At 40.2% G+C, this 27,408-nt stretch overlaps 1 protein-coding gene across 1 annotated transcript in view; it reads left to right on the forward strand.

Annotated features, from left to right (window-relative positions):
- Positions 1-27,408, forward strand: part of LOC107048433 (neurobeachin) — a 600,659-nt gene that overhangs the window by 322,779 nt on the left and 250,472 nt on the right. Inside the window, exon 2 of the mRNA XM_015271593.1 lies at positions 19,082-19,186. Coding sequence (XP_015127079.1) covers positions 19,082-19,186 — 105 coding nt within the window. The remainder of the gene's footprint in view (positions 1-19,081; positions 19,187-27,408) is intronic.

Below are 27,408 nucleotides of genomic sequence, written 5' to 3' on the forward strand. Positions count from 1 at the left end.
CCGGGGCCTGCGGCCCCTGGACCCCGCGTCTGCGCAGATGTGGTACTTCACCCAAGGACACAAAATGTACTTGGGACGAGTATTTTTAGAACTTTTCAAAAGTGAACTTCCCCCAAGTACCGGTTTGTACTGGTGAGAAGTAATTTTTTTTTGGGTGTAGAATGACTGACCCCAAGATTTATGACCAGTGTCACCTGCAGTACACTGAGAGAAAAATCTGAAGTTCGATTTACAATAAGAAAATAGTTGAGGCATTTTAGTGAACGATACGATTTTTTTTGTATGCGGCGGCACATAACATTATAGTAACTTGACAAGCGTAATTTTTGCAAATCAAAATGCAGTTAAACTAACCAAAGTTCAAAAGTAACCACGACAAAGCTATTGTGAGTAGAACTATCAAATAGTTGCAATGACGACATTCCATTGTAGTAATTACTTCTCCGGTCATAGTGACCGTAACCCATAAAAAATTGTTGAGGACTTTTTGACGATGGTGATGGAATATAGTCAGAAGAATTATATTTTTCTCTCAGTGTACGACTCACCATGAAGTTCAACTGGACGAATTCGTCGGTACTCATCGCTCAGTTCCACTTAACCCCACCATGCTGTCATCATTCGTCACGGAATTCGAAACATGTAACTGGCGAAGTTAGTTTCAACCTCGGCTTAACCTTATTACTGCAATGACTGTAACTCCGAGGATACAAACTTATACATTATGATCACACTTCTCCATTATCACAGTTACGACACTGAGCTGCACTAATTAACTCCGTTAATTGGACAAAATACATCGCAGTCGAGACGAGAGATCGTTGATAGTCGAATGAAGTCATAGTGATCGGCCAAAGAGGTTTTCCCGGGGAACTATTAGCGTTTGTCGAGTTGTTGAGCAGTTAGTGATTGAGAAACTGGAGACCAAGTCGGATCAAAGGTGAAAACTCTTGTGGATGACATCTCGGAGGCTTCGGTTGACTCTTGAGCGTTTCAAAGTATTTTGAAATGAAGTTTGACGAACGCTTGAGGTGGACAGATGATTGAGAGGGGATTTCGGGGTGGATTCTATGTACTGAGAGAAATTTCAATGGTAATTTCAACTACAAGGAAATTGTCAAAAAAATAATAGTTACGGTAACAATAAACATTGTAGATTCAACTATTATATTGAAGTGAAAATCACATCATAATGTTGATGACACTATTTGACGTAGTAAATCGAACGATGAATCCTAGTTTATTCTACAAAGTTTATTGTTACTGGAAATATAATTTCTTTGACAATTCCCCAATTTGTAGTTAAAATTATCATTGAAATTTTTCTCAGTCTGTGTAAATCACGTACATTATAAATTATGTTTTAGCAAAACATAATTTAGGTTTAGTTTTTCTGTGTGCAGTCAGATCTCTAGGAAGAGATAACTGGTGTAGGGGAGGGTGTGTCTGTACCGCTTAACGGGTAATACCGCTCACCCAATTTTCTTCACAACCATCAACTTGAAAATTTCTTTTTGTTCCTAATCATGAAGAATTTGATGATAGGATGTGATTGTCGGAAAAATTTCACTTTATTTACCACTTTAAATATGAAAAAACACGTAACGAAGTTTTGAGGTCTTTACAGTGCAAAATTTGTGGACTTGTAATTAAGGTTTTTGATAATTTCAAACGCTGAGTTCTCATATTAAACTGTGGTTATTCGATTCGTGGTACTTTCACGCGTAATTTGAGACCAATTCGAACGCAAAACTCCACTCATGTCAATAATTATCAACAATTTTGTTGACGCCGAGCGGAGCCGGTAATACCGCTCATAGGATCGGCCACGTAGTTGCTCGACAGCACTCGAGTACAGGTTAGGTTGCGGCGCGAGCGATACACGCAAAACCCTATGAGCGGCATTGGAATCGTGCCGAGCGGTACTACCCGACGGCGGGTAGTACCGCTCAATAGGCTCTCTCTTTTATTTTCAATCAATTTTGTGGATTCTAAGGAGAATTAGGCGTCTACACTTCGAGAATAGCGAATCCAATAGTTAAAGAAATCTCACAAATACGTTTTTTATACTCAAGTTGAAATATAAAATATAAAACTGGCATTTCCCCTTAGGTGGGCGGTACAGGCACACCCTCCCCTACCCTAGTAGAAAAAAAATGCATTGAAGAAACCTTCAGCTCCCTGCATAAACCATTATTTCAAAAACTGCACCCTCTTCAAAAACTCAAACTGTCACTATAATCTCTATCCACTCCGTAACAGAACTTATACGTCCACCCAACTCACAACAATCTCTGTCTGCATACAAGAGAAGGGAATATCTTGATATCGAACAAATTCAGCAGATTCCCCCAAACTCCATTCAGCCACTTCAGAATGCATAACATGACGGCCACCGTCTCTGGAGTATCGTAGTCATCTTCCAAAACTTCGACATAACGCGGAGAATGTTTCATCCGCTTCACCTCATTCTTTCCTGACCATAAATGAATCAAATATACGATCGGTCCTGGTTGATAACTTTCCGAGACACTCAGTAAAAATAAAGTTTTCAAACGGATAAGAGGCCGAAGTGTTCTCTCACCACTTTTGTTCTGTTCTAAAACGAAATGTTTATGCACTGTTGGAAAATTACTGTTGAAATTTCAAATGAAAAAGCTTGAAATTGCCAATTTTTTTGATTTCATGGAAGATATTACAGTAAATCTCATGAGAGTGACATTGAATCGAATTTAGGGAAAAAATTGTTAGGAAATTTCAAGTTTTAAGTAGAATTCACGAAAATTCATGAGATTTCAATGAGAGTGAGATGGAAATTTCACAAAACTCGTATTGAACATCCAATGAATAAACTCCACCACACAGAGAGAAATATTCAGTAAAAATTCTGGAACAATTCACGTAATCCGCAATGGGGAATCGGTTTCCGGCAATTTTTATAGGAATGGAAGAGAAGAAATTTGAAACGTTTAGTGAATTCTCAGGTGCATCACCGAACAAAGTACGAAATTGACACGTAATTTTTCCCGAAGAAGTAAAATCTTACAGAAACTTCCCGACTTATTATGCCTCCAAAATCAAAAATTCTTGAACGTTCAACAATTTTTATGAAGCTGGTGAGTTATTTATTTGTTCCGGTCCGTAAAATTTCTCAATCGTTGGGGAAAAATTACGAAACGACTTGTTGTCCCCACGGCGATGAGTCATCAAACGGCTGGTTAATTTTTACGGAACAAATCGTAGAATTTACGTGGCGATTCGTACAATTCAGCAGCGAAGTGGTAAAGCGGGTGAAGTCGATTTTGACTTTTGACCAGTTTTTGGTGGATATTCTTTTTTTTTTTGTTATATTTATTTGCTCAAAACTTTACATGTTTATACAGCATAAAAAAAAAAGGAAGAAATATATATATATATACGTCATTACGTAGAGTGTAACACTAGGTACTTACATTAATCTTTGTGTTATGATTCAGAAAGTTTATATTTTTAGTTTGCAGACGTCGAGAAAATTTGAGACGATTTCGATACATTTGAGATCAATTTCCTTGAGAATCGTTCGGATAGAGTATGGAGGGAAGAAATTATTTATCTGGAGAGAGTTGAACATGTTTTCTCGAGCTTGAGCATATCGTGGGCATTCCCATAAAACATGCTCAAGGTCTTCACATGGATTTCCACATTCACATTCCGCAGAGTCAATGAAATTTTTTCTCTTAAGGGAGGCGGCGAGATGATAATGATTGGCCCTGGCTCGATTAATCCACACAATTGTGCGTCGAGAGAGTTTTTGGTTGTGAAACCAGGGTTTACGACCTTTTTTAAAAAAAATCTTTAAAATATAGTTTCCCTTTGCCTCTTTCATTGTCATCTCGCCCCTCTTCAATACAAATATCTATAGTGAAATCTAGGGATTCTTTCCTAAAGTTTTCTCGATAGTCCGTAAATGGAACTGGAAAGAATATATTCGGTGGAGTCTCCGTAGCTTGCCCGGCTATCCGATCTGCTTCCTCATTGCCCTCAATTCCTGTGTGGGATGGAACCCATTCAAATTTAATAAAATGCTGATCATCATTTCTTTGATTGAATAATTCGCAGTTTTTTTTAGCTTCCAATATCAAATAATTTTCCCTTATGGTTTGACTAGGTCTGGACAGGGAAGTGAGGGCACTGAGGGAGTCAGTGACAATTTTATAATCATTGAATGGAGAGTTCACAGCAATTCTGATAGCCTCGTTGATGGCCAAGCATTCCGCCGTGTATACAGAGGCCAGGGGATTAATACTGGGACTCCTGGATAGTCCAAATTCTGGACAGAAACAAGCAGAGCCAACGGAGAATCCATCAGCTCTCTTGCTTCCATCGGTATAAATTTTCACCGCGTTATTGATTCGATTCTGAATATTCGGCTCTATTTCAGTCGAGTCGTTTTCATCCGTGGGGGTTGACAAAATTGTCTCGTAATCACATAAATACATGCCAAAATGGTTATCTGAGTGCAGTTCGGGAATCAATGGAGTGGTTTCTAAGATACACTTGTTGATCATGCGATCTTTAGCTCTAGGGATGAATTCATTTCAATCGATCATATCTCTAATAGTCGACGAGACCTGTGAGCCCTGATTAGAAATAGCCTTAATGAGAAAATTTTTACACAGGAATATCGCCCGTTTCTCAATAAGAGGGAGTCTACTTTCGGCTAGGAGGATATTAGTTGGGGTGGATATTCTGTATCCTAGACTAAATCGAATCGCCGCGAACTGAAGTCGTTCAAGTTTCATGGCATCCTGTTTATGAACTGGGAATGAGATGANTGAGGGGTAATTGGCGGTGGTGAACATTTCGTTAAAAATGTCAACGAGAATCAGCTTGTATTTCTGAGGAAGTTTTTTGAGTGTAAAGTAGTCCAGACCGTCTATTCCAGGGGATGATTTGTTGTTGCGGGAATTTAGGGCAATATTAAATTCTTGATAAGTAAATTGTGCTTCCAACACCGGGTTCTGTTCACATGTGGGTAAGTAAGAGGGATCCGACCCTATCCACGGGGGGCTAATAGAGTTGAGCGAGATTTCCACTTGTTCATCAATTTTCGCATTCTCTTTTTTATTTAAAGGACTATTGTTTACCCAAGAGTTCTTGAAAATTTTACAAGAATTCCACACATATTTTTTATTTTTTCTAATGTCTATGGATTCGGCGAAAGACCTGAAACTATTTTTTTTTTTCGTTGCAAAGAGCTTAGTGGCCTCTGTGGCCGCTCTCTTATGCACAATATAATCTTCATGGGATTTTGTTGATTTCCACTGAACATAAGTCGCAATACGATTCTCCCGAGCCTTCTGGCATTCTATGTCCCACCAGTGGACAGGGTTACGGTGTCTCGATGGAGGGACTTGGGTCTTACGGGGAGTGTTTGTTTTGATGTGGAGGGAGATGTGGTCTATGAATTTATGATATTTTGCTACTGGGGATAGGCCATCGTAATTAGGACTGTAGAAAACTGAGGGAAAAGAATCACTCAGGGATTTTTCTACCGAGTCCCAATCAGTTCTGACTGATGCCAACTTGAATGACTTCTTGTGGTAAATATATTTCTCTATCGCGACTTCAATGTTTATCGGGAAATGATCCGAGCCACGGGTCTCGTCTTGAACAGAAACCTTAATGCTATCGGATAACGAGGTGGATGATAACACGAGATCAATGTTGGATTTACTGGTTTCGTCGTATCGAGTAATCGTGTCGGGATTGTGAATGACAAGGTCGTTAGTGACGATTGAATTGAAGAAATTATCCCCTCCCTGCTTATTCTCTCTACAGTTCCAGGCCTGATGATGCGAGTTGAAGTCGCCTACTAGAATCGATTGGAGTGGGGGAGAGGATAATGCACATATTTCGTCCCATTCTACAGGGAGGAGAGTTGTATGAGGGGGTTTGTAAAACACGTAGAGATTGAACGCGGGAATTGAATTGGTAATTTGAAAGCCTAGTGATTCTATAGATTTTTTAGAGATGTTTGGTGTCTGAATTGGTCTATATGTAATGTTGGTCCTGAAAGCCACCAGAATACCTCCGCCCGTGTTATATTCCCGGTCTTCCCTGATTACAAAGAAGCCAGGGAATCTACGTTCACGAGTATCATCGGGTTTCAGGTGGGTTTCAGTGCATACCAGAATGTCGATGTCCTGGACGAGTGTTTCCAGCTCAGCGCGACGACGGTCGAAGGCCCGACAATTCCAATATAAGATCCTTAGCTTCCTCCGTACAGTTTGAGGAGATGCGTTGTCTCTGGGGTTGTTCGATGTACTTCCTGGATCGGGCTGGGTATCGCTGATAGAAGTTGAAGTCGTGTTCGTAGCCATCTTTAACTGTTACACTCCAGACAGCACCTTCAGGACTCCGTTGCAGAATCTGGGGTGGATACTCGATTATCATTGTTCGTCTTAAGCTGGTCAAAGTGTTCCTTCTCGAGGGCCTTGACCAATTTGGGAATTCTAGTCTTGATGGTCTTTCGGGAAAAAGTTGATTTGACATAGTCCAGCATAGTTGCGAGGCCCAAAAGGTCTTTAGTGACTTTTCTGGCATTGGTGACAGCATGAGCGGGATTCCTCGTAGTTTCCAAAAACTCTTGTAAAATTTGTATCGATACTGGAAAATCGCTGGTGGAACCCTCAAAGAGTTTACGAATCGCGTCCCAGTCAGAATCCAGTCCAACACTCGCCAGGGACTCCTGAGAAGCCCGAGGAGGGCTGGAAACCCTAGGCTTCTTCACAGGTTTCTTGGCACCTGCATCACCTGAACCGCGCGTGGAACTTTCGTAAGATGAAGCTGACGTGTATGACTCAGTGTCCAAGTGATCGTCCACCTCGAGACCCATCCCCTCCTCTGTGAGGGATTCGATAGCGGATGGAGCGGATTGGGAAGAGGTTGAGAGTGGCCTTTTTTCCGTGGGTTTTGCTGGGAGTAGAGGAGCTTGTAATGTTGGGAGGGAGTATTCTTTGTCCAGTTCATCGGAGAGCGAGTGAATAAGATTATTGATATCTTCTATGGCAGTCGAGGGCGAGGGAATTTGTGGATCAGTAATCTGTTTATGGGAGGGATCATCAGCTTCGGTGGAATTATCATCGCTGAGACGTTCCACGTCAGGTGTGTGAAGCAGGGGGGGGGGATTGATCGTTCTGTGGGTCTCTATTTGTTTTGTTCGGGCAATTTTTGGCGATGTGGCCTTCGCCATCACATTCGAAACAGGCTGAGGTTTCAACAGTTATGAAAATCGATACTGATTTCCCAAATATTTTGGCTTGTAGTCGTCTCGGTATCTTCTTAGCGTCGTCCGGGGAAATGTACGCTTGCCTTTTGTGGGATTTTATATGGGCCAGTCTTTTGTCCTTGAAACCGGAACGTATTGTCGTGATCGGAGACGTGAGTTTAATTTCATGTTTCAACAATTCTTCCTCTAGAAAACTATCCTGAACTTGAGGGAAGACATGACTGAATAAAATTCTTTTGTTTCGGGTGACGTACGGTCGGATGTGAACAATTTGGTGGTCCACCACGATTTGACTTTTAGAGTTCAAAATTTCATCTGCTGACCGCACACTGTCCAGCCAGACAATAATGCGGCCGTTATAAATGATGTCGGTGTAGACGATTTTGGATGGATCAATGAATTCCACTAGTGCAAGAATGTGAGCTTCAGGTTTCGCGTTTTGATTTCTTTCTAGTATAATTGCCTGTTCAAATAGAGGACCACTGGTAGCCTTTGCCATGGATACATATGAGGGTTTCGTTGCGTCTTGGGTGTTCTTAGATGACGGGTTTTTAACGTTTTGTGACTCCATCTTAAGATGGTTTTGTCCCACCGGACACACTAACTACTGCACAATTACGAGGAACTTGTCCCCTTAATTTTATTAGTTTTTCACTAGGCACCGTAACAATGAAATGAGATTAAACATTTTGTGACGCGACGTCAAACGCACGGAGAACTTATCGGGTACGTCTGCTCGTTACGGTGGCTCGAGTGAGACTCAAAAATTTTCCTCATAACCTTTTTTATAACCCTCCATTGGCTCTACAAAAAAGGTCACGACAAAAAATTTTCTATCTCTCTTAGATTTCGAGATAGTCGTCAAAAAACGGCCAATAGTCAAAATCGACTTAACCCGCCCACATACGAAATGCCAGTGTTGGAGAAACGGGCCAAGCCTGGCACAAGCCTGGGCTTGCCAAGTCTGGGCGCCCAGGCTTGGACCGAGGTTCGGCCATCCCTGGGGACCAGGGCTTGAGTCTCGGGAGAAGGGCGGGTAACCGAGCCTTGGTTGACAGATCTGGCCCAGCCTTGGCCGGACATTGGTATGCCGGAGCTCGATAACCAAGCCTTAGCCAGCGGTGGCCCGGAGCTTGGTCATTGGGCTCCAGCCGTTGGTGTAACTGTAAGGGTTAAGTCGTAAGGGTGAGATGATGAGAATGGAATCATAGGGGTGGAATCATAAGGGTAAAATCTGAAGAGTAAAATTGTAAGGGTCAAATCGCAATAATGGAAAGGGGCGAAAAAATCATAAGACTGACATTCTGAGGGTTGAATGGTAAGGGTGGAAACTTGAGGGTAAAATATTAAGGGTGTAATCGTAAAAAAATGGTGACATTGTAGGTGTTGAAGTCACATGTTACTCGCTAATTATTACGAAAAGAAGAAGAATCGTCATTCAACAGTAATCCTAATTGTTACAATTATTATTGTAATTAATAATAATAATTATTATTATTCATTATTGAATTAATTTACCGATTAAACTGTAGTTGAATCACTTAATATTTCTATCAACTGAATAATAAAACATTCAAGTCGAAAAAAACCGAGATGGAATTAATATGGAAGATTTGAAGTAGAGGTTTTACGAATTGCGCGGTAGACTAGTGGTTAGGGCGTCGGATTAGTAGTCGTGAGGTCGTGGGTTCGAGCCCACGTTAGGGGGTAATATTTTAAGTTAACAAAATCGGTTTTTCAGCGATGATTGCGTTAGGGTTTGGTAGGTAGGGCACAATGAATACTAAAAATCATCCTAAAAAATGTTAATTATTTTGTTTTTGATATTATTGATAATTGCCATGAACAGTTTGGCAGCCAGTGCGGCACCAGTCGCATACCGGTATTGACTTTTTTTCCTCGTTGAACCTATTACGAATGCTGAGGAGTAATATTAAATTACTTGTATTTCAATCACCCATATTATCATATTCATGTAATTAAGTAATGTTTAATTGAGCCTGGCCAACAACTGGCAATCAACGCTGGGCCGAGATGGGCGCCCAGACCTGGCCCGATGTTATCATTCCAGGTTTCAACCAAGTCCGGCGCGGTCCCGGTTGAGGAACGGGTCCCGAAGTTCGGCAGGCCGGCCACCGGGCTTGGGCCAAGCTCGGCCCATTCGTTTTTTCGTACGTGGGCCGGCTTACCGCTTCGCTACTGAATTTCAGTTCCGACTCACACTTTTTATTGAATTGTACTTCGCTCGCGGATTCCGTTTCGAAACTTAATTTTTACGTTTTTTTCTGGTCATTTTCATCGAATTTTTCTCTCCTCGCAAATATCAAGTTTTTCATTTAAAAACAACAATTAATCAAATTTCCAAATAGCCTGACTGAAATTATTAGTAACTCACGCGTATCGTTATCGCGCTGCAACAACTGTTTAACTCGCCAAAAAAATCCCCAGAAAAAGCCATTTATCATCATCTGAATTTCAAATTTATAACGCAAGTGATAAATTTATTGCAGAAATAAGAATAATGGAATATATTCCATTACGTGAATAGCGGAATGTTGAATATTTCCGGTGAAAAATAGGTAGCACGTATGTCTGAATGTCTCTCTGGACTGCGTACGTGTCATGAGAGGGTTGAACGTAACTCTCCGGTGAAGACAAACCGCAGATACATAGAAAAATTCCATGCGCTCGGTACGGAATGGGCGGGGGGTTGGCGGTGGCTGCTGCATAATGTTAAAGTACAGAGATGAAAAATACTCGGTGACTCTGGAGGCATCTTTGGTAGCAAGATGGCCGACTAATTAGAAGGTACGCGACTGAAATATAAATGTCATGATGGAGACGTGATGCATAACTAGGGGAACAAGACAAGAGAAACATTTTTCGCATTGGAAGGGGAATAAAAAGGTGGGTCGCCCGTGCTGTGTTTACTTGACATTCTTTTCTAGTCTTTTGTACGCCGTGAAACATTATTTTCCTTAGTCTCCGGCGGACCACCCGTTTCGTTCCTCCAACGAAAACAAAAGTAACCTCAATATTTTGTTTATCGACGGAACGGTCTCCTTTGCGCTTGTTCATTTGAATTTAACGTATGGTTCTTTGTTTCAATGCCTGAAATTGAATTCCACTTGAAAAAAACTGCACTGCGCTCGGTAAAAATACCCCGCGGCAATGGGTACTGTACAGCAGAATAAACGTGGAATTAAAGAGACGAATGAAGGGTGGATTTGTACCTGAGGCGATGGAAAAATGAAATTGTGTTTTTCACTGAGAGATCAGAATTTTCTCTGGGAAAAACCGTTTGTGAATGTTGGGGTAAAATATCCTCGAGGTCCCTGTAGCGAGTTGGAATGGATATTTCAGTTTGTTGTGGCTGGGTATGGAGTGCATCAGCACTGTAGGCAAACATACCTGAACATCTCATATTTCAAACGTTTTAAATTGATGGTCCGTGGGAATGGAAGGGAGAAGAATTCAGCGGAATACAAGGTGGGAAGCGATGAATTTTCAATTGATCAGACGTCAATGGAACGTCGATAGTACGTCTGTTGGGAGATGACGTGTGTACACGGAAAGAAAAGTCGGGGAAAAATTCTAGTACTCGGCGCCAGAAACGAGGCGCAAACTGCCGAACTCCCATATTTTAATCGAAATAAGAATAAAAATTCTAGCTCAGCACGGAAATTTTGCTGTAAGTTAATTAATTTTTGCAATGGATATTTCAGTTTGTTGTGGCTGGGTATAGAGTGCATCAGCACTGCAGGCAAACATATCTAAACATCTCATATGTCATATGTTTTACATTGATGGTCCATGGGAATTGGAGGGAGAAGAATTCAGCGGAATACAAGGTGGGAAGCGATGAATTTTCAATTGATCAGACGTCAATGGAACGTCGATAGTATATCTGTTGGGAGATGACGTGTGTAATATTCGTCATTCTGAAATGATGAAAATAGTGAGGAATAACTTGATCGATCCGTTGGCGATCAACATCCCTGGCCTCATTTGCCCTCCGTTCATTCTTCCTACTGATCCCACCATTTTCTCATCCACTACCAATTTCAACGCCACTATTCAACCATGCAGGTCTATTCTTCGAAGTGAGAACCTAAATATTTCTCAAATAGTTGAATTGAGTTTGTGAATGGTGGGGCAATAAAACATTCTCAAGGTCTCGGTAGCGAGTTGGAATGGTTATTTCAGTTTGTTGTGTCTGTGTTTAGAGTGCGCATCAGCGCTTTAGACAAACATACCTGAACATCTCATATTTCAAACATTTCAAACATTCTAAATTGACTTTCTGGGGAATTGCAGGGAGAAGACTTTAGTACAATATGCTGGTATAAGAATTTAATTCCTGTTAACGAGGCTTCTTAACAATTACTCCAATTCGTCAACAATTAACGAATCGTAGTAATAGTTGAGCGATTAATTCCAAATAATTTCGCAATTAATTCCAAATCAATTAGACGTCGATGCAAAATCAAAAGTACATCTGCATTGGAAATGACGTGTGTTATTTCACTAGTCGTTCTGAAATCAAAAAAATTTTGAGAAATACCTCGATCGAGTCATCGGTTATTGATAACCCCGACCTCATCTGTTGGAATCGAACGGAGAAAAATCGCGCCGAACACAAAGCGAGAAGCGATGAATTTTAAATCAATCAGACATCCATACAACATCTGCAAAGAGATGACATGCGTAATCATTCGTCACTCCGAAACAAAGACAATACCGTGGAATAACTCGATCGTACCTTCGGCCATCAGCACTTGCTGATCTCGTTTGCACTCTGTCCATTCTACATCCATTCACTCGTCCCACCACGTTCCCACCCCCTTTCCACTGCAGTTCCATCATTCAGCCATACATTTCCAATCTTCGAAGCGAAGACCCAAAGATTTCCCGAATAGTTCGGTGGAACACACGCACCAGTATATGTAAATCAGAATACAGTGATGCTCTGTTCTTGGATACATAGTTTCATGCAAATGCGAAGCGATCGGCGGATGAGCAAGGGGTATCAGTTAGCAATTACCACAATTTTTAATAGTTAAGAAGCCTTGTTAACAGCAAATAAATCGTTCTACCTTTTCCATGAGTACCCAAGACACAAAACAATGAATTTCAAATCAATCAAACGTCGACGTAGTGACGCGTGTCATCACTTGTCATTCTAAAATAAAGAAAATATTGAGAAATACTTCGATCGAGTCATCGGTTATTGATACCTCCGACCTCATCTATTGGAATCGAACGGAGAAGAGTCGCGCCGAACACAAAGCGAGAAGCGATGAATTCTAAATCAATGAGACACCCATACAACATCTGCGAAGAGATGACATGCGTAATCATTCGTCACTCCGAAACAAAGACAATACCGTGGAATAACTCGATCGTACCTTCGGCCATCAGCACTTGCTGATCTCGTTTGCACTCTGTCCATTCTACATCCATTCACTCGTCCCACCACGTTCCCACCCCCTTTCCACTGCAGTTCCATCATTCAGCCATACATTTCCAATCTTCGAAGCAAAGACCCAAAGATTTCCCGAATGGTTCGCTGTAACACACACACCAGTATATGTAAATCAGAATACAGTGATGCTCTGTTCTTGGATACATAGTTTCATGCAAATGCGAAGCGATCGGCGGATGAGCAAGGGGTATCAGTTAGCAATTACCACAATTTTTAATAGTTAAGAAGCCTTGTTAACAGCAAATAAATCGTTCTACCTTTTCCATGAGTACCCAAGACACAAAACAATGAATTTCAAATCAATCAAACGTCGACGTAGTGACGCGTGTCATCACTTGTCATTCTAAAATAAAGAAAATATTGAGAAATACTTCGATCGAGTCATCGGTTATTGATACCTCCGACCTCATCTATTGGAATCGAACGGAGAAGAGTCGCGCCGAACACAAAGCGAGAAGCGATGAATTCTAAATCAATCAGACACCCATACAACATCTGCGAGGAGATGACATGCGTAATCATTCGTCACTCCGAAACAAAGACAATACCGTGGAATATCTCGATCGTACCTTCGGCCATCAGCACTTGCTGATCTCGTTTGCACTCTGTCCATTCTACATCCATTCACTCGTCCCACCACGTTCCCACCCCCTTTCCACTGCAGTTCCATCATTCAGCCATACATTTCCAATCTTCGAAGCAAAGACCCAAAGATTTCCCGAATGGTTCGCTGTAACACACACACCAGTATATGTAAATCAGAATACAGTGACGCTCTGTTCTTGGATACATAGTCTCATGCAAATGCGGAGCGATCGGTGGATGAGCAAGGGGTGGAGGGGGTGGTAGCCGGTAAGTCTCAGGGGGAGCAGCGGCAACACTGGAATAGTTAAAGGCAGTGTAGTGCCCTGGACGATTGAAATGGAGATGCTGATGCAGATTGATGATCCACCGAGAATCGATACCTTGCATAAAATTTATCATAGAAGATGAAAATTACCCCTCACGGCTGGCATTTTCCGAGAGGTTATCAATAAAATATTCAATTCGAGGGATTCTGAAGCCTCAATGAAATTTGAATCACAATATTTCAGATGCCACGTGAAATTCACTGGGCGATGGACTAATCGAGCGAATTACAGATCGGAAATTAGTAGCCATGGTAATCGTATTGAGGATTAACTTGCGACGATAGCTGACCGTTCGCGAGCTTGTCTGTGTATTTGCATTGCTGAGCAGGCAAGTTTGGTGTGGCTTTGCTGGGTGGCTTGCTGATTTGGACGCACTGGGGAAATGGAGAAGGTGTAAAAGCAAGTGCTACCCAATTAGTGGCTGCGCTACCGACCAAACCCTAATTCACTGATTCAACTAACCTGTGCAGGGTAACTCGTATGATTCCTCATTTCTACTCGCTCAGCTGCATTCGTAAATGGCGGAAGGGCTGCCGCGCAATAATTGTAGTCAATCGTCAGCTTGAAGGGGGATCAATTGTTTGCGGTGAATTTTGAGAGCTTTTTCTCATAAATCGTTACTTTTTTCGGTGAAGACGTTATCTTACAAATTATTCATTTTTAATTTCACGGAAAAATGCAAATGCAGCTGCTGTTCATGTGCAGCACTTTGCATAATAAGATATTTCAGAAGCGAAGCGGTAACCCGGGTTAAGTCGCTTTCAACTATTGACCAGTTTTTGATGAATATCTCAGAAACTGAAAGAGAAAGAAAAATTTCTGTCACGACCTTTTTTATAGCCCTTAATTAACCCCACAAAAAAGGTCATGAGACAAATTTTGCAATCTCTTTTAGGTACCGAGATATTCATCGAAAACTGACCAAAAATCAAAATCGACTGAACCCGGTTTATCGCTTCGGTACCGATTTGACATGAAAATTCATCAACTGATTGGTATTTTATTTTTTTCAATAACTAGTTTGTGCAATTCACCAAATACACAAAAAAAATTACTTCTCACCAGTACAAACCGGTACTTGGGCAATGTTTACTTTTAAAAAGTTCTGAAAATACTCGTCCCAAGTACACATTGTGTCCTTGGATGAAGTACCACATCTGGCGATCAAATAGAAATGGTACTGGGAGGAAGTAGTATCACTACTTACTGCCAGTACTTTTAGTAGTTTTCACAAGTACCAAAGGTACTAGTGAAAAGCAATTTTTCAACTTCTCTCAAGTACTTTTAGGACTTAAATTCAGTACTTCCAATTGATTACTTCATTTAAAAAAGTGAATATTATTACCGGATAGAATGGGCTTTCTTTCGCATTTTTGTAAATAGAAATGTTCAACAGATATTAAAGATATTAAAGATATTTTGTAGGAAAAAATCAATAGATTTCGAATTTTATGGATGCTTTCGAGAATTATTGGTATTCTTTCCAACCTACAAAATTTCAATTTTGTTGAAATTTCTGTTTTATGTTGTTATCAACATTTAAAAGGCTTCGAAAAATGATTTTCAATTTCTTTTCGATTTTATTGCTCACAAAACGGGAATTATTTGGATTTTTGAATTTTTGACGAAATTCGGTTTTTAGAAGAGATAGAAAAACTTTTTTGAGTTCTCGTACTCAACTTATATTGAGTTTATTTGGTACTTTTGAAAAAAATCAGCCAGGTACTCAGTACAAGTAATTTTATTACTTGTCCCAAGTAACAAAATACTTGTGACGACTACTGAGGTACTGGACTCATGATACTTGCATCAAGTTGTTTTGTAACGTCGAGGAAATACAAAAATTTGCCTTTTCGCCAGAAACCCCTTGGTACTGGGTAGAAGTACGTTTGCTGCTGATCAAAAGTAACTTTTTTTTGTGTAATATTCTCCGTTTATTATTAATCATGTTAAATTCAACAAGGAATCACACAGTTTTTTTCAATTGCGAATCCTCTTCCAAAGGTATAATAGAATAAGGTAGAAATGCTGTACGGCTACCGACAGCCCTTGGCAAAATCTCAAACAGCAAGGCGGTACGATGATAAATAGCTCCTGAAGCCTTGCCACTCCGGTTATATGAGTTAATATATATACAGTACAACAAAAAGCATCATGCTACTGACACGTATATCGCAGTTTCTCAGGGGCGGCTTATCGTCCCCCCGGGAAGAATGATTTTTCCAAATGGTCGAGACGTGCGATCACCAGACTCTCCAGTATTAAACAACTGCACCAACCGTCTTTTTCCTATATATTCGCGCAATAGGAACACCGCAATTCCCGTTGAGCACTGGGCGCCAATTGTTCCCCGGAGAAAGCTCAACTTCAACGTCGCCCCGTTTTTATTGGCACTCTTATTGAATTTGTGGCGGTTGTACAGTAGAACTGGTCTTCAATTCCAAAATGTCGTTAGTCGCGAGGTTTCCAGGGCTGCATGCACCCCGGGTCAATGACTAATATCGCATAATGAGAATCTCCAGTCCCTGTAGTAACCTTGAGGATTTAATTAAGATGGAAATAGCATCTACCTTTCCCCATCACTCCAACCTCCCAAGTTTACATCTAGTGCTTCCACTTGTAGTTTCCCAAACTCTCCCTATTCTCCTCTTTTCTCCACAAAATCATGCTACCTTGGCTTCTCTAACAGTCGACTCTTACGGTGTATATAATTACCCAACTACTGCGGTGAAACTTTGAACTTTGTCAATTTGTTGGGCGTCTTCAGGGCGAGGGAAAAAGAAAAAAGCCACTTCGGTATTTGTGAGAGAGCGTTATTAGTTGATGCAATCCTATCCGACGCCAGTTGTCGCATCATCAAAAAAAATTTCTTTGATGGTAAAATGAATTACCGCCCATAAAAAAACGTCGTTTCAGCAGTGGGTGAAAGGTTTCGTGATGTCAGCAAACTTCATGGAAACGGAACGTCAATAGTACATTTCTAGGGAAATGACGCGAGTAATCGTTCGTATTTATGAAGTAAAGAAATCATTGATAAATAACTCGATCGTCTTCGGTGATTAACACCTCTTACCTTGTGTGCGGAAATTAGAAGGAGAAAAATTGAGTGGAGTACTGCAAAGAGATGACATGTGTAATCATTCCTCATTTCGAAATTAACAAAAAATATAGGGGAACAACTTGATCGAGCTGTCAGTTATTAGAATCCCTGATCTCGTTTGCAGTCTGTCCATACTTCATTCATTCTCCACAGTCACCCCACCACTTTTCCAACCCCTGTCCAGTGCAATTTCATCATTCAACCATACATATCCAATCTTCGAAGCAAAGACCCAAAGATTTCCCAAATGGATCACTGTAACTAACGTACCAATGTATAGATCAGAATGTAGTGACGCTAGTCTATCCTTGGATACATAGCTCGACAACTTCAGTTGTTGAATCAACAAAAAAATTTATTTCACTGGTAGAATGGATTGCTACCCATAAACAACGCTGATTTCAGCCTTGGAGAAAAACTTCGCAATGTCAGCAAACTTCATGGGTCGGAAGGAAATAGAACATCAATAGTACATTTCTAGGGAAATGATGAGTGTAATCATTCGTATTTATGAAGTAAAGATACCATTGCTAAATTACTCGATCGTCTTCGAGTTATTTAATTAACTAATTGACACCCCTTACCGTGTGCGTGGAAATTAGCAGGAGGAGAATTGAGTGGAGTGCTGCAAACAGATGACATGTGTAATGATTCGTCATTCCGAAATAAACAAAAAATATAGAAGAATAACTTAATCGAGCTGTCGGTTATCAGAATCCCTGATCTCATTTGCAGTCTGTCCATACTTCACCCATTCTCCACAGTTACCCCACCACTTTTCCAACCCCTCTCCAGTGCAATTTCATCATTCAACCATACATATCCAATCTTTGAAGCAAAGACCACAGATTTCCCAAATGGATCACTGTAACTAACGCACCAATGTATAGATCAGAATACAGTGACGCAAGTCTATCCTTGGATACATAGCTCAGGACGATGCAAAAAGACGAAAGCTTCTCCGAAATTTATGGGGCACGTTATTAGTAAATGAAATCCCATCCGACGTCGAGTCAACAAAGAAATTTCCGCCGCTGGTGAAATGAATTCATGCCGATAAAAAACACCGGTTTCAGCACTGGATAAAAGCTCTCGTGACGTCAGCAAACTTAACGGTCGAGAATCCCCGAATGAACTTTCATAGTCACTCAATTGCGCGATTTCCGTTTGCTGAAAAGCGAGAGAAAAACTTTCAATACACGGATCCATGAACATCTCTGGGCAACTACATCAGCTGCGAATTTCCTGGTGCGAGTCAGAAATTCTGAGAAGCATTGCAATACCAAAAGCCCGTAAGTCACCTCTATCTCGATGATTTACGACAACAGATAGATCGTCTTTAATTGAATATTCGAGAGCGGAGGGTCACGATGCTCCATAAGGACATCAATACACCGAATACCGTATGCACCAGTCTGTTTAATCCCCGGCGTATTTCCATGCAGATGATTCAGAAAGTTCTCTCCAGTATTACGTAATAACTCGGCTATTATGGCGGATGCCAGAAGCCTTGGAGACTGCGAATTGTGTAGGAGAAATAAAGCGATGGGATTCGTATAATGAGAAAAATCGAAGTGCCAGTTTATATTGGATCCTCAATACTTACCAAGACTCAACCGGAAATTACACTCGCCACAGAAGGCGACGTTTCCGGTTTAGTGGCAGGGGTGAAAGGCAATACTCACTGGCACGAGTGAACACCCCTAAATCCAAGACAGTACCATTTCATCTCTCACCATTCTTCTAGAATGTCTGAGGGAGCGGGGAGTTTCAACTGAATAAAATCGCTGTCCCACTAGGCCATCACTCCTGCTGAAGCCAAAATCGCTTTTTCTCCTCCTGTCCTACCTCAAGTTATCTGCTGTTATGTAACCAGGAACCTGGCCCGAGTCGTCTTCTGACCTGTCTAAGTCTATGTTCTTAGTGGACGAAGTGAAAAAGCCGAGGCACGTTCAAAGGGCGAGGGATTTCCCTTGATAATAGAAAAAAAATGAAACAAGGTGGTTGATGCCGCAGGGCGTCCAGAGTCGCATCCCGCTTCAACTCGTGAAACAAGTTTTTTTATTCTCGGGCAGTCGGCCGCGAGGCCAAATCCACCGCGCATGAGCCAGTACAGGGTGCCACATCTGTGGAATTCGACCGTGAAATACGGAAGAGTGACTGGGAATGTCTGATCAGCATCTGTCGAATTCTGGGTTAACGGTGGCTTTTGATTATTGCAGTATCCTTTTGCAATGCCTGGAGTAATAAAAGTTGAGGCGATGGTATGGACGTAGCTATTCGATTACTAAAGCCCGTTTTTATTTTTGTTCCAGCTTGTCGGTGGAGAGTTCGATATGGAGCTGAACTTCGTTATTCAGGACGCTCAGAACATCAGGCACATGCTCGAGCTGCTCGATCACTGTCCGCCGAACCTCCAGGTAAGGAGTCACAACATCACGTGCATAACCACAAACTCGAGATGAACCAGTATGGGTATTTGAAGCCTGAACCTCTCGATTACGCGTCACGTGATCTTCTTGGCGCATTAAGTTATGTCACGTTATTAAAGCTCTCAGTCGTCATTGTGCTGTGCACAAGGGCTATGTTGCATAAACCGCAACCTCAATTATCACAAAAGCATTCGCGACGACGATGGCGGGAGTTATTCAGAAATGAGATTGCCCAAGATAATAGGACTGATTTAATTTTGCAAGCCCAAAACATGTCTTTGAGCGAATTTCATGAGGAGACACAGTCAGTTGAAATACAGTCAATTCAGTTGAAGATCAATATCGACAACTTGATGTCAGTGAAGCGTGAATGCTGTAGACTCCCTACGCTAATACGTTCATCTGTTATTGAGTTGTCGACGTAATCAATATAATCTACTGAAGATTTAATCGTTTCTTTGTTGCCTCATTTATAAGATCAGACAGCTAACATGACTGCAGTTCATACTTTCTGGACAGAAGTGAACTCTGAATTCCACAGCCGACGCGCATAATCATTTATCCGGCGCACAGCTTATGCCGTATAGCCTGCATTCAGTAATTGCGATGCCCTCCTTGTGCCATATTGGAAATTAATTAGTCGTTGTAAATTCAATGGTCTCATACCACTGCTATTTCGAATAGTTTTGTGCAATAAGTCATCCATACTCCCCTGGAAAACAACAATCCTTCGTTCGACGCAGAATATATATTGAAGATCAAGGATACTCAGCATTGAGCGATAGTCTTTAGATTCACTATCACTCCTATCTGTATACGATTGCTCAAGACAATGGAACCCATTTACTTTTACAAGCTCAAGCCGTGTCTTTGAGCGAATTTCATGAGGAGACACAGTTAGTTGAAATACAGTCAATTCAGTTGAAGATCAATATCGACAATTTGATGACAGTGAAGCGTGAACGCTGTAGACTCCCTACGCTAATACGTTCATCTGTTATTGAGGTGTCGATGTGATCAATATAATCTACTCAAGGTTCAATCGTTTCTTTATTGCCTCATTTATAAGATCAGACAGCTAACATGACTGCAGTTCATATCTTAACGGACAGAAGTGAACTCTGAATTCAACAGCCGATGCGCATAATCATTTATCCGGCGCACAGCTTATGCCGTATAGCCTGCATTCAGTAATTGCGATGCTCTCCTTGTGCCATATTGAAAATTAATTAGTCGTTCTAGATTCAATTATCTCATCCCGCTGCTATTTCGAATAGTTCTGCGCAATAAGTCATCCATAACCTCCCGGAAAACCTAAGAATCATTCACGAATTCGCTTGTCCGACTTAGAATATATATCAAACATCATAGAAATTCATTCCTCGTCAATAAGAATAATGCAGCATAGATACGCAGTTACGTAAGGATAACAAGCATTGAGTAATACCCTTTAGATTCACTATCACTCCTATCTGTATGCAGATGCAAAGATTCTCCCGATCGTTACGGTTGGTTGGTATGAGGTCGAACGTGATGTAACAGCAGAACAGAAATGGCACCTAGAATTTTGAATTCCCTTCACGTATATATTTCTGCAGAATAAAACGTGCCAGTTCTCACCCGCCTCACTGACACGGGTCTGACCTATTCGTGATATAGCTCCAGCCCGAGTATTCTTTCACTCGCGATGTCTCTCGCCGGGTCGAAGTTGGATTGAATAGGTAGAAGGGGATGTGTTCAGGCGCATATTTCAAATGTGGAGAGAAAATACATTTCCACTGTGAAACACGCAAACATTCCGGCGGGCTAACGTGTACACAAACACTTGGATTTTTTGGTCATTCTACCGTGAGAAGAATTATTTTTGGATATTTTCTTGTGTTGAATGCTTTATTTTTCGCTTTACAATGGTAACCGCAACGGGAAAAAGAAAAAAATAGAAAAGCTCATGGCGAGAGCCGTAAATCCAACGGTGGAACGCAATAGGTTAGAGTAGGCACGAGTTACGAGCGCTATTGGGTAACCGTGATTCCGGTTTTACGGCAAATACAGGGGAGTTGAGACTGGCTCAGGCTTGAGTACCGATTTCGAGGAGGTATACGAGAGTTGGATGACTCCTGATTGAGCGTAATTTCGCTCAATTGTCTTTCCTTAATATCTTCCTTATACACGGAGAGAAGTTTTTGATAAAAATTATCCTACCGTTCTATAAAAGTGTATCATGAGTCATCGTTTCCTCATTTCTATTCCGAAATTTAGTAACAATTAATATATGATAATTAAATTTTATTCTACGTTAGAGTAATTTTATCTTGATAAAAATAAAAATTATTGGACTGGAAGGGTAAAATTTATTATGCGTCAGGATGAAATTTCTCTAACGTAGAATAAAATTTGATCGTGATGTATTAATTTTTACTAAATATTGGGATAGAAATAAGGAAACGATGACTCATGACACACTTTTATAGAACGGTAGGATAATTTTTATCAAAAATTTCTCTCCGTGTAATAAATTGAGAATGACAGATAAGTTGTGTCGGTTTGCAGAGAAATTTTAAGATTGACAATATCTCCTATGTATTTCTCGGGGGGGTGGAACGGAAGGGGAGTTTCCTCTCGACATTATCAGCTCACTGTTAAAAAAAATTATTCTTGAAATTTCAAGTGAAAAAGCTTGAAATTTTTAACAACGACAAAGTTATCTGAAATTTCTGTATATTTCTTCGTTGATGAATCAGTTAACTTCTTGAATATTCAAGTACCGTAGAGGTACCAGTACCCGAACGACCGATGCTCTTAACCTGAAAAAATATTGCATTTTGGAACGAAACACACATGACGACCATTCGCTGTTGCTCAGCAAGTCAGCCGTCATCCGTCACGATGGGTCTGTAGAGTATCCGAATAAGAGTACCCGAATAAGTATCCAAGTAAGAGTATCCGAATGAGTATGAATACCCATTCAAATACTCTTGCCTTGAGGGTAATTCTCAACTTTCAGGTCTATATGGCACTGAAAAACCTTGAAAATTTTGAAAATTCAGGCAATAACATTTCTGAATTCTTAATTCATTCAGAATAGAATTGTATGTGATGTTCAATTTTTACGATGAGTTTGGAAATTTAACCTAAAAAAATATTGCATTTTGGAACGAAACACACATGTCGACCATTCGCTGCTGCTCAGCAAGTCAGCCGTCATCCATCACGATGGGTTTGAAAACGTGATGTCATCTCGCATCCCTACAGCAAAGTCGTCACATATAATTAAACGTGACCAAAAGTTTAATTGCTCCATTCGTAACTTGAAATTACCTTCCTCTTCCATCTCCAAAAGACGAAAAAACAATAACTAGAGTCAATCCAATTTTATACGTTTCCGTTTAAAGGTGGAAGTTCAAACACGAGTGTCACAAAATGGGAAATAGAAGTAAAGAGAAGAAGGCTGCGTCGAGTTAAAGTAGAGTGAGAAGAACTTTTCGTAACCCCGTTAGTGTCGACGGTCTTGTTTTTCTCGCTGGAAAAAGGTGAAAGAGAAAAAGACTTCGTTTACGACTTTTGCCTCGTCGTTTTGTACTCACTCTTGCATCTGTTTTTCCGTATAAGACTCACTTGAGGAGTGTTGCTGCTGGCAGAACTTTTCCAGAGAACGTGCAAGGGTAAATACAAATTTTAAACTGAATGAACAGGAACCAAGTGAACCAAATGGAATTGAGTGAGAAGTAACTGTGAAGAGGAAGGGCATTCGTGATTGCGCTTTTGGGTGAAAGTATAAAGGGAAAATACGGAAGGCAGGAACTAAAATGATTAACTAATTGGATGAGGGCAAGCATAAGGGAATTAAGAGCTAGAAGCTGTTTGTTTTCAGTAAAAAGAACATAAATTATGCGCTGAGAAAAATTTTCTAGAAAAATTCATGTGCAGCATCTGAGATGCTGGTCACTTAGGAAATCACTGGGCCACTTGATTGAGAATCAAGCAAGAAATCACCACAAATCACTGGAAATCAAGTAATTTCCTTTTCCGTTAGTGATTTCTAATGACTTCTGGAAATCATCGGAAATCAGTAGAAATCATTAAGAAAACAGGTGATTTCAGAAGTAATTAGAAATCATCGATGAATGTGAAACAAATTTTTTATTCGAGCTCGCTCATACGGTCACGTCTGACCCGCATGACCTTCTTATGCACATGTCATTTGATTCTTACTATCACATCCATAAGGCCCTTCTAAACTCTTTGGTTCCCCGAATCTTACCTATATGACCCTCTTGACCGCATTGCACATTTTTTCGAGCATTTCACTCTGAAGATTCCAACCATATGACGCTTGTGAATCTTCTAACTCTTCTGATCCTTCTGATCGAGGAAAGTAGTGATCAAGCGATTTGAATACTATAGGAAGTTCATAATATTCAAACTGGTGGACCACTTTCCGAGTCATTTCTCTATGAGATTCATAAAATGGATTACATAGGGTAAATTACACAGTTCTTCATGCTAAGCATAACCCTTGCGAGATATGATGTTCGCGACGAATGACCCTTGGAAGGTACGACTCTCGTAACGTTTGAAACTTGCAACATTTGACCCTCTATGACCAAATACTCAAACACTTTCAATCCCTCAGTCTCTCCTTAAGATACAAAACCGTCAATGGAGACACTTATTCTTTTCGTATATTTGGTCATCTGATGTTACAAGAAGGGTAACGGTGGTAAACAACCTTTACGACCTCTTGTGGACCCTAGAGCCACTAGAGTCACTGCGGCCATAAAAATCACAAGTGCCAAACGGACCAAAACCCTTCTTTGACACTTTTTTTTTATTTTTCCATTCTTCTGCTTTTTTCATTTCGTCATTTTGACCAACGTCTTGAAAACGCGAACAAACGTGTCGTAACCCAAGACATAAATTTTCCCGTGTGCACGCAGAGAGACTCCATCCTTGTAATTCTATAACCCCTAAAGAATCATGTAACTTTCTGACGGTTGAAATTTTCACGAGTATTGCACTGTTAAATTAATGCCCCTGTAAAGTGGCTCCTCCATGATTCAGAGACTTCGCCGTAAGCCAAGTGCCTAAACTGCTGGGCTATAATCAACCTGAGATCAATTTCGTCGTTCTCACAGTATCACATCAACGACGTCCTGAATTGTTAATGTCGTTAAAGGAGTTTCCACGTACCAGCATCCTCCTCATCTCCTCTCCTCTCTCTCTCTCGCCACATTCCCTTGAAGATGAAGTCGTAGAGCAAACGCTTAGAATGAAAGCTATAGTGCATGTGTATCTCCTACAGTAAACAATCCACTGTACCACGACGTGTCAACACACTGACCGCACAAATTACATCCGTGAGTGACATTGATAGCTTGGACGATGATTCATTTTACAAATGATGGGAGAAATTTAGGATAATGACTAGCTGAAATCCAAACATAGCTTGGCGTATCCAGGCTCGAATTCCTAAAGTGCAAACCATCTGAAAGATGCTTGTGAAGCCTGTTGAAATACGACTGTCATAATGCGACTGAAAATTGAAGTAGGCTACAATCAATGAGAGATTTCAAAACTCGAAAAATACACGGAGAGAAATTTTTTAGAAAAATTCCAGTGTAATGATTCTGCGAGAGAATTTACGAGACAATACTATGGAGAGATGGTCTCGGTCTCAATGACGATCGAAATCTTTGGTTTCGTCTCAGCGTCGAAATACGCAGAATCGACTCCTCTCGTGATGACTCCCAAGTTATCTCATCTCTCTCTCAAGTTTTTCGCATTTTCAATGTAAAATCTCGGTTTTTGTCTTGCTTTGTCTCGTCTCGATTTTCTGCATATAAAAAACGCGAAAAATCGGAAACCAAAGTGAGATAAATTGACTCGGTGTCATCACGACAGAAGTCGATACTGCGCTTTTCAACACTGAGACGAGAGCAAAAATTTCCGCGTTCACTGAGACCGAGACAATTCCTCCAAAGTATTGCCTCGTGATGTCTCGTAAAGTGTCTCGCAGGATCACTATTCTAGTGCTAACATGGGAAAAAAGGCGCAAGGTGATGACTAAGAAAAAATTCCAGTACCCGCACTAGAAATTTTATTGGGGAAAACGTGAATTTTTCTCCGTATTTCTGTGAGAATTTCACAGAAATCCACAGAAATTTTACCAGAAATATCAAGAAATTTTACCTGAACAGCACTAGAATTTTTCACAGCCGGTGGATTGTTATTTTTTCCAGTACTCGTACTAGAATTTTTGTAGAAAATTTCTCTCCGTGTATTTAATACCACAATTTGGTGTGAAATTCACGATATGAGTTGACAGACCTATGAACTCGTTATAAGTTGAGTGATTTAGGGGATACGTCAGTGAAATTTGAAAGTCTTCACTGGGCTTTGGGACCCATTGAACAGTTTGTTAGGGAAAATCACAGACCTGATCGATTTTGTCCCGTGTAACCACAAAAAACTTCATTTTTTGCTGTTTTGACTTTCAAAATGCTCCTTGGGCCGTAATTTTCATACGATTTTAGTTTTTTTTTGAATGTTCATTACACTGTTAGAAAATTACTCCTGAAATTTCAAGTGAAATAGCTTGAATTTTTTAACAACGACAAAGTTACTTGAAATTTCTGTATATTTTTTCATTGACAAATCAAGTAATTTCTTAAATATTCAAGTAATTCTCGATTTTCAGGTCCATACAGCACTGAAAAACCTCGAAAACTTTGAAAATTTAGGCAAAAACTTTTCTGAATTTTCAATCCATATTGTACTTGATTTGTTCAATTTTCACGGTGAGTTTGGAAATTCAAGCTTTCATTGAAAACTCAATGATTATTTAACATGAAAATCCCAATTTTCTTGAATTTGCAAGGTGAATGAAAAATTTAGTGGACGTTGTCATTTGAAATTGAATTCAACCTCAAAAAATAAAAAATCAAATGATGCTGTAACTGAAATTTCAAGAAATTTTCAACACCGTACACTCCAAAGAATAAAGTTAAGCATCCGCTTTACTTTATTCGCAATAGATCATAAATAAATGAGTTTTGAATTTCATAAATTTGTTGGATTCCGTTGAATAAATTCACGCACACAGATTTTATTAATTATAAAACTGATATTTATTCTTGAAATCTCAAGTTCAACTGTATTGTACTGTGACAACTTTGAATAATTTCCAAATTCGGAAAGAGATTTAGTAAACAAGAGTTTCTGCTCAGAATGTCAAATTAATACTAAATAAAATTACGGGTGTCCTCAATTTTATATGCCTGAGGGTGCAAGGAAAAGTGGAGGGAGAAATAGCGAGTATTGTCATATTTGGGCACAAGGACTCTAGTTTTGACGTTAGAGGAGAAGTTGAGTACGTGGGGTCGCCAATGGAAAAGGTTTTATTACGGTCTTGGAATTTTTCGAGGTTTTATTACGGTTGGGACAAGACCCAGGGACTTCGAAATAATGAGGGAAATGGCCCAAAGGAATTGAGTTGAGGAAAAAAACGGGAGAGAGGGAATGAACCCAGGAGTATATTAAGGAGAGTGGCAATTGGCCCAATTGTGAGACGACTGTTCATAAAATGTAATCTACAAACTATTCAGGTAGTTTGGTTTTATAACATTATTGGATGAGGCCCACAACTAAAGGTGTTGGGGTGAGGCCCACATCAATTAGGAGTAATAAGAAACTACCTTAAATACAATAATAATAGAAGTATGAAAGAAGGAAATACTGGGGTACACCCAAAAAAATACTAATTGCTACTGATCAAAAGTAATTTTTTTCTGGGTGTATACCATAAATTTTTCGCGTCTCTAGAGTAGGATTAAATATCCATTGTTTTTGGTAATTAAGCATTGCCATCATGCCTAATCTCATTTTTATGAACAAAAAAATGTCAGGTCGAAGCGAAAAGGCGGGTTCAAAAAAAACTTTATGAAATTCAAAATTCATTCATTCATCATCTATTACGAATAAAGTAAAACGGATGCTTAACTTTATTCCTTGGAGTGTAACAGCAAAGAATGAAGTTTTTTGTAGTGATACGGGGCAAAATCACAAACTTTTTAATGAGTCCCACAGCCCAGTGAAAACTTAAATTTCACCGACGTATCCTCTTCGATAGTAATTCCGAAGAATTGATAATTTTTTCATAACACCAATAAATATTTTATTTTAAAACAGAACAAGTTCCATTATACCCATTC

The sequence above is a fragment of the Diachasma alloeum genome, unplaced genomic scaffold (genome assembly GCF_001412515.2).
Source record: "Diachasma alloeum isolate Michigan unplaced genomic scaffold, Dall2.0 Dall_scaffold_00192, whole genome shotgun sequence".
Lineage (NCBI taxonomy): Eukaryota > Metazoa > Arthropoda > Insecta > Hymenoptera > Braconidae > Diachasma > Diachasma alloeum.